Source organism: Pristiophorus japonicus, chromosome 10 (assembly GCF_044704955.1).
Source record: "Pristiophorus japonicus isolate sPriJap1 chromosome 10, sPriJap1.hap1, whole genome shotgun sequence".
Taxonomy (NCBI): domain Eukaryota; kingdom Metazoa; phylum Chordata; class Chondrichthyes; family Pristiophoridae; genus Pristiophorus; species Pristiophorus japonicus.
In genome coordinates, this window is record NC_091986.1 from 101,577,645 (window position 1) to 101,588,814 (window position 11,170).

General features: G+C 45.2%; 1 protein-coding gene across 2 annotated transcripts in view; it reads left to right on the top strand.

The window, feature by feature from the left end:
• The window catches only part of LOC139275047 (sestrin-3-like), a 164,217-nt gene extending 154,593 nt beyond the window's left edge, over positions 1-9,624 (top strand). For both annotated transcript variants that reach the window (XM_070891961.1, XM_070891962.1), the window contains one exon: positions 8,965-9,624. In XM_070891961.1, the coding sequence (XP_070748062.1) occupies positions 8,965-9,051 (87 nt within the window). In that variant the 3' untranslated portion in view covers positions 9,052-9,624. The remainder of the gene's footprint in view (positions 1-8,964) is intronic.
• Positions 9,625-11,170: the final 1,546 nt, after the last annotated feature.

Sequence of the window (11,170 nt, forward strand, 5' to 3'; positions counted from 1 at the left end):
GGCTAAGGGGGGCTTCCCTGGGCGCATGGCCCAGCTGGGCACACATGTTGCACCTGCGAACACAAAGTTCCAGGTCTGCATCTATCCCTGGCCACCAAACGTGTGACCTGGCAATTGCCTTCTTCATGTCAATACCCGGGTGCTCATTGTGGAGTTCTCTGATGAACACCTCTCTGCCCATCTGGGGCATGATGATGCGGTTTCTCCATAATTGGCAATCGGCCTGAATCGAGAGTTCATCCTTGCGCCTGTGAAATGGTTTAAATTCCTCAGGGCATGCCCCGTATGTGGCTGCCCAGTCCCCATTCAGGACACATTTCTTGACTAAAGACAGTAGCGAGTCTCTCTTTGTCCAGACTTTGATCTGACGGGCTGTCACAGGTGAGCCTTCGCTTTCGAAAGCTTCAACAGCCATGACCATCTCAGCAGCATGCTTGGTTGCCCCCTCGGTGGTGGCTAGTGGGTGCCTGGTCTGTGCCGAATTGTATAGTCATAGGCGGCTAACGTGAGTGCCCACCTCTATATGCGGGCTGATGCATTTGTATTTATGGCCTTGTTGGCCAAAAGGGACGTTTCCTGTGATCTGTTTCCAGCTCAAATTTCCTGCCAAACAGGTACTGGTGCATTTTATTTTACTGCATATACACATGCAAGCGCTTCCTTTTCTACCATCCCGTAGCCCCTTTCTGCCTGGGACAGACTTCTGGAGGCATACACTACCGGCTGTAACTGACCCTTGGCATTCACATGCTGCAACACACACCTGACCCCATAGGACGACGCATCACACGTTAAAACAAGTTTCTTACATGGGTCATATAGCGTTAACAGATTATTGGAGCATAACAAATTGCATGCTGTATCAAAAGCCCTTTCCTGGCTGTCCCCCCAGACCCATTCGCGACCTTTGCGTAGGAGCACATGTAGCGGCTCTTAACAGCGTGCTCAATTTGGGAAGAAAGGTGCCAAAATAGTTCAGGAGCCCCAGGAACGAACGCAGCTCTGTCGTGTTACGGGTCTGGGTGCTCTCTGGATCGCTTCCGTTTTGGACGCAGTAGGTCTGATCCTGTCTGCTGCTACCCTCATCCCCAGGAATTCTACTTCTGGAGCTAGAAAGACGCACTTCGCCTTTTTCAGTTGCAGACCTACCCGGTCCAGTCTGCGTAGCAGCTCCTCCAGGTTGTGGAGGTGTTCTTCAGTATCGCGACCCTTGATGAGGATGTCGTCCTGAAAAACCACTGTCCTTGGAATCGACTTGAGGAGGCTTTCCATATTTCGTTGAAAGATCGCGGCGGCCGAGCGAATCCCGAACGGACATCTGTTGTACTCAAACAACCCCTTGTGTGTCGTGATGGTGGTCAGCTTCTTCGACTCACTTGCCAGCTCCTGGGTCATGTAAGCTGAGGTCAGGTCCAATTTTGAAAAAGGTTTGCCACCGGATAGCATCACAAAGAGGTCCTCCGCTCTCGGTACCGGTTATTGGTCTTGGAGTGACACCCGATTGATGGTGGCCTTGTAATCACCACATATCCTGACCGACCCATCCGCCTTGAGCACCGGCATAATCGGGCTCACCCAGTCACTGAATTCGATTGACGAGATGATGCCTTCCCTCAGCAGGCGGTCCAATTCGCCTTCTCTCTTTTACCACATCACGTACGGCACCGCTCTGGCCTTGTGGTGTACTGGCCTGGAGTCCGGGTTTATGTGAATCACTACCTTGGTCCCCATGAAAGTGCCAATGCCGGGTTGAAATAGTGAGTCAAATTTGTCCAGGACATGTGAGCTTGATGCTCGCTCCACAGAAGAAATTGCATTGACATCGCCCCATTTCCAGTTCATGACAGCAAGCCAACTCCTCCCCAGTAGTGCGGGACCGTCCCCCGGGACAATCCAGAGTGGCAACCTGTTCTCCGAATCTTTGTGGGTCACGACTACCGTGACGCTGCCCAGCACCGGAATGATCTGCTTTGTATATGTCCGTAGCTGTGCCTCAATCGGCGATAATTTTGGCCTCCTGGCCTTGGACACCTACAACTTGTCGAACTCTTTGATACTCATCAGGGATTGGCTGGCCCCCGTGTCTAGCTCCATTAATACTGGGATGCCATTGAGGAGCACTTTCATCATTATCGGTGGCGTCCTGGTGTATGAACTGTACATGTGCTTCACATGAACTCGCTGAACTTCAGCTTCCAGCGATTTCCCCCAGTGTCCATTTGGCCTCGTAGAGCTTACATCGGGCCCGTCCTCCTCGTACATCAACCTGGCTGCAGGCTTCCTGAACATACGCGCTAAGTGACCACTGACGTTGCAGTTTCTGCAGGTATATTGCTGATACCTGCAAGCTCTGGCTGTGTGTTTGCCTCCACACCTCCAACATGAGCCGTTGTTGGAAACAACATGTCTATTACTAGTCGATCATCTCTGACGGTCTCTGTAACTGTCCTTAAGCGTACTATTAACAGGTGTTGATGGCCCCATTACTGGCCGCATTGTCCCTTGCGATGGCATGAATCAGCTTGCCATTGTCTCTGTTGAATTCCCCCTTTGGGTTCGACTACATGCTCGGGCATGTCCGATTGCCCCCGTCTGCCTGGAGAACTGTGTGCTGCGTTAACAATGTTGACTCCCTGTCCATTTGCTGCATTTAAACCAAGATTTTTGTCAAACATCATTCTGGTCTCTTGCTCCCCTGAGATAAATGTCTGGGCCAACAAAGCCGCCATTTCCAGGGTCAAGTCTTTGGTCTCAATCAGTTTCCTGAAAACCCCAGCGTGCCCAATGCCCTCAATAAAAAATTCTCGCAGCATCTACGCTCTGCATGCATCTGGGAACTTACATAGGCTCGCCAGTCGCTGGAGGTCTGCCACGAAGTCTGGAACGCTTTGCCCTTCACGCCGCCAGTGCGTGTAAAACCGGTGTCTCGCCATGTGTATGCTGCTCGGCGGTTTAAAGTGCTCCCCGATCAACTTACTGAGCTCTTCAAAAGTCTTGTCCATCAGCTTCTCTGGCGCTAGAAGGTCCTTCATCAGGGAGTACGTCCTGGATCCACAAACTGTCAGGAGATGAGCCCTGCGTTTGTCGGCCGATTCCTGTCCCAGCCATTCCTTAGTGATGAAACTTTGCTGCAGTCTCTCAATAAAATCATCCCAATCATCACCACAGTACCTCTCGTCTGTGCTGCTAGTGGCCATGCTCACGTGGTTTAAATCCCAGTACCTCGTTGCCAATAATATGTCCTTACTATACAGTATACATGGGTTACAATGACAGTTGAATACATGACGCTCTCCCGCCAGCGCCCTCCCTCGCTCTCCCGCCAGCGCCCTCCCTCGCTCTCCCGCCAGCGGCCTCCCTCGCTCTCCCGCCAGCGCCCTCCCTCGCTCTCCCGCCAGCGCCCTCCCTCGCTCTCCCGCCAGCGGCCTCCCTCGCTCTCCCGCCAGCGCCCTCCCTCGCTCTCCCGCCAGCGCCCTCCCTCGCTCTCCCGCCAGCGGCCTCCCTCGCTCTCCCGCCAGCGGCCTCCCTCGCTCTCCCGCCAGCGGCCTCCCTCGCTCTCCCGCCAGCGCCCTCCCTCGCTCTCCCGCCAGCGCCCTCCCTCGCTCTCCCGCCAGCGCCCTCCCTCGCTCTCCCGCCAGCGCCCTCCCTCGCTCTCCCGCCAGCGCCCTCCCTCGCTCTCCCGCCAGCGCCCTCCCTCGCTCTCCCGCCAGCGGCCTCCCTCGCTCTCCCGCCAGCGGCCTCCCTCGCTCTCCCGCCAGCGCCCTCCCTCGCTCTCCCGCCAGCGCCCTCCCTCGCTCTCCCGCCAGCGCTCTCCCGCCAGCGCCCTCCCTCGCTCTCCCGCCAGCGCCCTCCCTCGCCCTCCCGCCAGCGCCCTCCCGCCAGCGCTCTCCCTCCAGCGCCCTCCCTTCCACCCCGCTCTCCCTCGCTCTCCCTCTCTCTCCACCCCGCCCCCTCTTGCTCTCTCTCCTCCCCCCCCCGTCCCCTCTTGCGCGCTCTCTCTCTCTCCTCGCCCTCCCCCTCCTTCTCCCCCACCCTATCCCCCTCTATCCACACCCCCACCTTATCCCTCACCCTATCCCCCTCTCTTTCCCCCCCCCCCCCAACCTTATCCCTCTCTCTCCGCTTCCACCCCCCCAACCCAATCTATCCCTCTCTCTCCACCCCCACACACACGCACACTCCCTCGCTTCGTCCCTCCCTTCTCCCCCAACCCCCAGACAAACAGTGACTACTAGGGTGCCGCAGGGATCAGTGCTGAGCCCTCAACTATTTACAATCTATATTAATGACTTGGATGAAGCGACCAAGTGTAATGTAGCCAAGTTTGCTGATTATACAAACATGGGTGGGAAAGCAAATTGTGAGATGGACACACAAAATCTGCAAAGGGATATAGACAGGCTAAGTGAGTGGGCAAAACTTTGGCAGATGGCGTATAATGTGGGAAATGTGAGGTTATCCACTTTGGCAGAAAAAATAGAAAAGCAAATTATAATTTAAATGGAGAAAAAGTGCTGTAGTACAGAGTGGACCTGGGGATCCTTGTGCATGAAACACAAAAAGTTAGTATGCAGGTACAGCAAGTAATCAGGAAGGCAAATGGAATGTTGGTCTTTATTGCAAAGGGGATAGAGTATAAAAGCAGAGAAGACCTGCTACAACTGTACAGGGTATTGGTGAGGCCACACCTAGCGTGCTGCCTGCAGTTTTGGTCTCCGTACTGAAGGAAGGATATACTTGCATTGGAGGCTGTTCAGAGAAGGTTCACTAGGTTGATTCCGGAGATGAGGGGGTTGACTTATAAAAATAGGTTGAGTAGGTTGGGCATATACATATTGGAGTTCAGAAGAATGAGAGGTGATCTTATCGAAACATAAGATAATGGGGCTGAAATTGCCTCCGACCTGAAACATCTCTACGAATTTACCTGGTGGTCCAAGAGGATTGTGGGATTCTGGTGGGGAGGCCTTCTGTTCCTCCGCTGCGAAGCACGCTCCTGTCCTCCTGGTTCCCATGCAGAAGCTGCAGTCATGTGTGACTGCTCAGCCAATCAGGTACGGTATTCCACAGCTTTCTCACTAATAGCAATGAGAACTTCGTAACTACGAGTTCTCATTGCTATTAATGAGAAAAAAAACCCACACTAAACACATAATAAAAAATTAAAAACACATGTCACATAATTAAAATTAAAGTTAATAAATATTTTGGGATGGCGGAGGGGGAAGAAAAATTCCGAATTTTTAAAGTTTTTTTAATTATGGTTAAAAATAAATGTAGCAGGGTTTCTAAAAATGTGTTTTTCAAATTTAATTTGATTATATTTTTGTATTTTTTTTAAACTCTTATGTCTGTAAAAGTAGTCTATACGCCTGCTTTTATCAGGCGCAAGAATGTTGAGGACATTTGCTGGGCAAGATATGGGTAAATCCCGCAATCTAGCCTTTCCAAATATCCTCGCTCCCGATATGCGTTGGAGCTTGACAGATTAGAAAAGCTGATTTTCAGCGCATGTGCATAGTGCGCTGAAAACCGGCTTTTGCGATGCCTTCCTGGGTCCATAGACATTCAGTACGGACTCTGGGAAGCCGGCATTGAGGAGGCTCGACAGGGTGGATGCAGAGAGGATATTTCCACTCGTAGGGGAAACTAAAACTAGGGGACATAGTCTCAGAATAAGGGGATGCCCATTTAAAACTGAGATGAGGAGGAATTTCTTCTGAGGGTTGTAAATCTGTGGAATTCTCTGCCCCAGAGAGCTGTGGAAGCTGGGTCATTGAATATATTTAAGGTGAAGATAGTCAGATTTTTGAGCGACAAGGGTTATGGGGAGCGGGCAGGGAAGTAGAGCTGAGTTTCTTTCTCGCTCTCGCTCTCGCTCTCGCTCTCGCTCTCCCTCTCTTTCTTTCCCCCCATCTCCCACCACCACCACCAGACTCTCTTTCTCTCCCCCCTGCTGCCACAGCTCTTTCTCTCCCCCCCCCACGCTCGGGGCTCGGTCAGAATGAACATGTTCGGGGCCCCACTTCCGGTTGGGGAGGGTGGGGGCGCAGAGTCGGGAGGATGCATGCGCAGAAAGCGGTTAATACAAATAGTTACTCTGCTATATAAATACAAGTTGTTGTTGTTCCTGCTATCCACAATACATCGTTCAGATGAAACTGCTGAAACACTGCACTGTTGTTCCAACACACTGAAGCTGGCTAACAAATTCTAGACAGCAACAGCCATGGAATTCTTTAAAAGGTTTACATTCAACATTATTCAGGTGCTAAGGATTAAGCGGCAGCCTGTTTCGATTGTGTATTTCTCTCTCCCTTGATTCTGCTTTCACTACTCTGTTTTGATGCCTTTGATTTTGATGTCAAGAAGCGTTGCTGGGACTCAGTTTATTCTCATCTGGAATCTCATTACCAAAACAAAGGGCCGATTTCACAAATGCAATAGTTAAAGGGTATACTTTTCATTATCGCTTTACATTGCATAAACCGATAAATAGAGGGATCAGCAAGGTGCAAATTTATTGAAGAACCTGTTGAACTGCCTGGAATAGCTGGAACACAATGTTATAAGCAATGTCTTTGTAATTGACTCCTATGGTACTGGATAGCAATATTTACTCGATACAGGCTGCTGGCCTTGATAAGTGTGTGAGGCAGAAGTTGTTGGGACTGTTTCAGCAATCCATTTGACTATGGATGATATCGTAGTTGGGCCTGGTCATGCCCTCATCCATCATCTATGCTGAACCTTGGCCAGTTGTTCCTCCCTAATCTAGGGACAACAAAATGGATTATAGTGCCTCTAACTTTGCTTTACGTGAGAGTTAACTCAACACAACTTGGGGATTAAAGCAGAGTTTCCTATTCTGCATGGCTCGCATTCTCACTGGAAAAACTCATTGAGCTGTCGACAGAGCTTGAGAAGGTTGTCTTTCCTGACCTTTTTAATTTGCTTCCAGCCCAAAGGATAAATAAACTGCTGAGTCCAAAGTAAAATTAATTCGTTTACATGCAAAATTTATATTCTCATCCTAGTGTTCAAATCCCTCCATGGTCTCCATCCCTCCATATCTCTCTCATCTTCTCTAACCATCCAGGAACTTTGCTTTTCTCCAATTCTGGCTTCCTTCACCCCACCATTAGCAGTCGTGCCTTCAGCAATCTAGGCCCGAAGCTCTGGAATTCCCTCCCTAAACCTCTCCACCTCTCCTCATTTAAGACACTCCGTAAAACCAACATCTTTCCACCTGTCCAAATATCTCCCTATGTGGCTTGGTGTCAGATTTTGTCTGATAACGTTGCTGGTCATTTTACTACAGCAGAGGCACTATATAAATGCGTGTTGATGTGGTGCGAATTGCATCTGACTGTATCAGCCTTTTAATTCCCATTTCACTCCTTGGTTACAAAGAGGATTTCTTCCCAATTTCTTCATCCTTAATGTACATGTGAACTGTTTGGAAAACTTGCTTTTAATACTTGAAATATGCTAGAGCATCAACTCAGTTGTACTTCAGAATGTAGTGGGGAATAGGTTCAGTTCCCCTCAAGGTCCCCTCGCTAACTCTTGAAATACTGCATAAAAGTACAAAAAGATTTTGTACTAATTACGGTAATTTTGCATCTCTGCAGTACAATTTTTAAGGGACTTTTAAAAGTGAAGAAAGATCAGTATGAAATGTTGAAATTCTCCAAAGTTGGTATATATTTTGTTTTTGATTTACAATGTAGAGTTCAATTTCACAACTGGATTTAAGATTTTGTTTCAAACCGTGATCTCAGAGTGTTTACTCTTTCAGCTTTATAAAATATTGCATTTGCATGTTGAGATGTATTTTTCCGGTTTTAAACTAATGAAACACAACACACACAAGACTGCTCATAATTTATATTTCCAATGCTGAATGCAGTCATTCTGTCCTGGTGCTATTGGTGGAGTTGTATATTAAATGTAGTAGTGATTGAACTGTTCTAATGCAATTGAATTTTTAGCATTACCAACTACCAGTTAGAACTTGCATTTATATAAGAACCTTACCATTTATATAGAACCTTACCCAGTTCTCCATATATCTGAAAGTACTTGAGAAGTAATTCATTAATTCTGAAGTGCAAGCACTGTTGTGGCTTGCACCCACAACTCTGACTCGAGCAAAGGTATCAACTGAGCCAAGCTATCACTTATATTTCTGTATTAATAATTATGATGAAATTTAGCTCAGCATCTCCACTTGCATCTGTATTGCCATGATGACTGTTCAATATGTGTAAAGTAATGTACCCTGAATGTGTGTAACTCCTGAGGTGATGCTAGGTCATACTCTTAATTTAAGACAGTATCTTCCACATCCTGAGATTGAAGGTGTGCTGTAATTTATTTATTTTCCTTCACTTAATCCAAATATCTGTAAAGGAGAATAAAACTGGTGGAAATTGTGCAAGGGAAGAATGAATGGCTGAGGTGGTTATTTCTATAGATTTTAAACGTGATCTTCATTTTAGCTCTGGGTCTACAAATTTCAAATTAGAATCTGTAAGAAGTTTCAATTCTATTTATAACTATTGTTGATTTGTACTTTATGCTAAATTATAATGCACAGATATCCAAGATGAATCCAGTTTGAGTTTTGTTCACTGTGTAATTTGTGCTGAAGATTTGAGTTGAATTGGAAAGCCAGTTTTCTATTCCTCTAGAAGGTTTTCCTTTTATTTTATTCCTCTTATTAAAAAATATTCATTTGGAATGAAGTTACATTTTTAAATCTGAATATACCAATGAAATTTTTTTATGTCTGGTCACCTCAAAGGGGCATAGTTGAGATCAAGAACTTGATGTACAGAAGATTGGGGAGCCAACTTGCAGCCCATCACTGAGCCTTATCAGTACCATAGATACGTGATGTTTTATAACCCTACTATTCTGCTGAGAGAACCCAGTAGTAAAAGACTATTTTCTTTTCAGATCCATGTTAATTTGCTGTTGATGGAAGCACGTATGCAAGCAGAACTCCTGTATGCTCTGCGTGCTATAACTCACTACATGACTTGAAATTGGGAGAAGATATTTTCTTCAAGAACTTTACTTGATGACAACGGAAGCTGAACCATTGCTGATTCTGAATTTTCAGGACCGTGACGATGAACCCATTCTAGAAGATTGTTTAAGATTGTTTAAACTTTAGTCATTATGTGCAATTTATGCTGACTGTAGAATAACTGAAATGTTACTAAAGATTAACACTGAAAAGTAATCACATAACTGATCTAATCCCTCGCCACACTCAGACCCTTGATAATGTATTTGCCTGTGCTACTGTTCTTGGTTACAGTCAGCTGTAATGTGAAGCGGTTTGTGGAAGCTAGGGGGTGAAAGAGGACCCTGATAATTTCCAAAATGTGAATTGAATCATAAAAACACATTTCTACAAGGTATTGTTTGCTTTAAATCTAGCATGGACAGTTTTTTCCCCTTCCTGTGAAAATTTTCTTATTTGCATAATATTTGAACTTTTTGCACATCTGCCTTTATAAGCTAAACTGCAGAAGCTCAGTAGGCCTATGATGTAAGAACTGGGCCCACTAAAGATAGATGAGCAGTTTAAAATAAATGTATTTGTTCATGTGTGTGCGTGATGTCAAACATGATGTGAACTTCTGCTTTACTTGTTGATCATCCTGGACTATTCTAGTTGTTACAGTCATCTCTTTTATACATGCCTCTTCCCATTCCACATAGATCAGAAATGTAATCTCCAGAATAACATTTTAAAGAAACTATCTACTGGAATGGTAGAGGCAGCACTATCTTAATAATCAAATTAAAAGCATGAGATTTGGTGAGATTACAAAACAATTTGATTGGTAGTAGATAATGAAGTTTAGAGCGTTTATTGTTGAAACTTAGATGCAGTAGCAATCAGATTTTCATCTGATTAGTACATGACATGTACAGAAGAATTGGCTGTAAACTGTGCCTCCCTAAAGTTAACTTGCTCTTCATTGTTGCTAATGGATTACATTCTTTTTAATAGTTTCCTAAAGTAAAATTGGTGCTCCATGAATTCATATTGCCTCAACCAATTACACTTGAGGAAATTAGTATTCATATCATCTAGTTTTACTGTGTTTCATTGAATAGAGCTTGAGTCATGGATGTTTGAATGTTTAAGGCTTAGGAGAGGAGAATTACTCCAGAGATTGCCAACATTAAAATACCTGTTTACAAAAACTTAATTGAGAATATTAATTGGGGGAAATTTACTTTAAATTTAAAGACTGAACTGAGGCTTTAAGTAAACTACTATCTGCTACAAAATGCAGATTAATAAATGCTGAATGTTTGAGACAGATTTTTTTTTGATTTGTAGTATGGGAAAATTGGGACAGCGATGAATGAATAATTACTTCATCTGCCAAGATCAGTTCTTAAAATCTAATTAATTAATAGAAAAATATTTGAGAAACTAGATCATCTTGTGCTGTTGAGAGAAGTTGGGTTCCATTGTGTTTATTATAGAGGTAATGATATCTATGCACACCAACTTATTTGAATGATTGATTTTTATTTGGCTGTGAAAGCGCTGTCCGAATTAACCCCTCTGCGTGCGTATGCTGGTGTTTGTCTCAATATATTAATTACTTAGGATTTTTTTTTTTTAAGATTCATGATTTCTGCTCAGCAATTTTAGTGCATACTCACTCTTCAGACTAGTAACAGATATTGGCTAGCCTATCTTATGGGGGCGGGGTAGCAGAGAAAGTTTGAATGTTTCAAAAGCAAGATGGGATGCCTCAGAAGTTTTCCTTTTACTTTCCCATTCTTAATACTAGTTAAAACAGGTAATCACTCCATGAATTCTCTGCTTTTGTGCCTGAAGTAATTTGGAGTCTTAGTAACCACAGTGACTGCATAACTAATTGATGTTGGGTTATTGTGTTAGTCAAGCTTGCATGGACATTTTAGACTATTGAGCCTATCTAGTTATAAATGTAACCAGATGATGGGTATTAATTCCTAACTATCTGTTGCCCTATTTTGGGTAGAGTTGTTAGAGTAAGTGCATCAAGGGATTCTATTGCTAGGTGTCAAATATAGTTGGATGACCACAATTAAATTCAGTAGTATTTTTCAGAATTTAGTGAAGTCCTTTCCTATTTTCACCACCCCC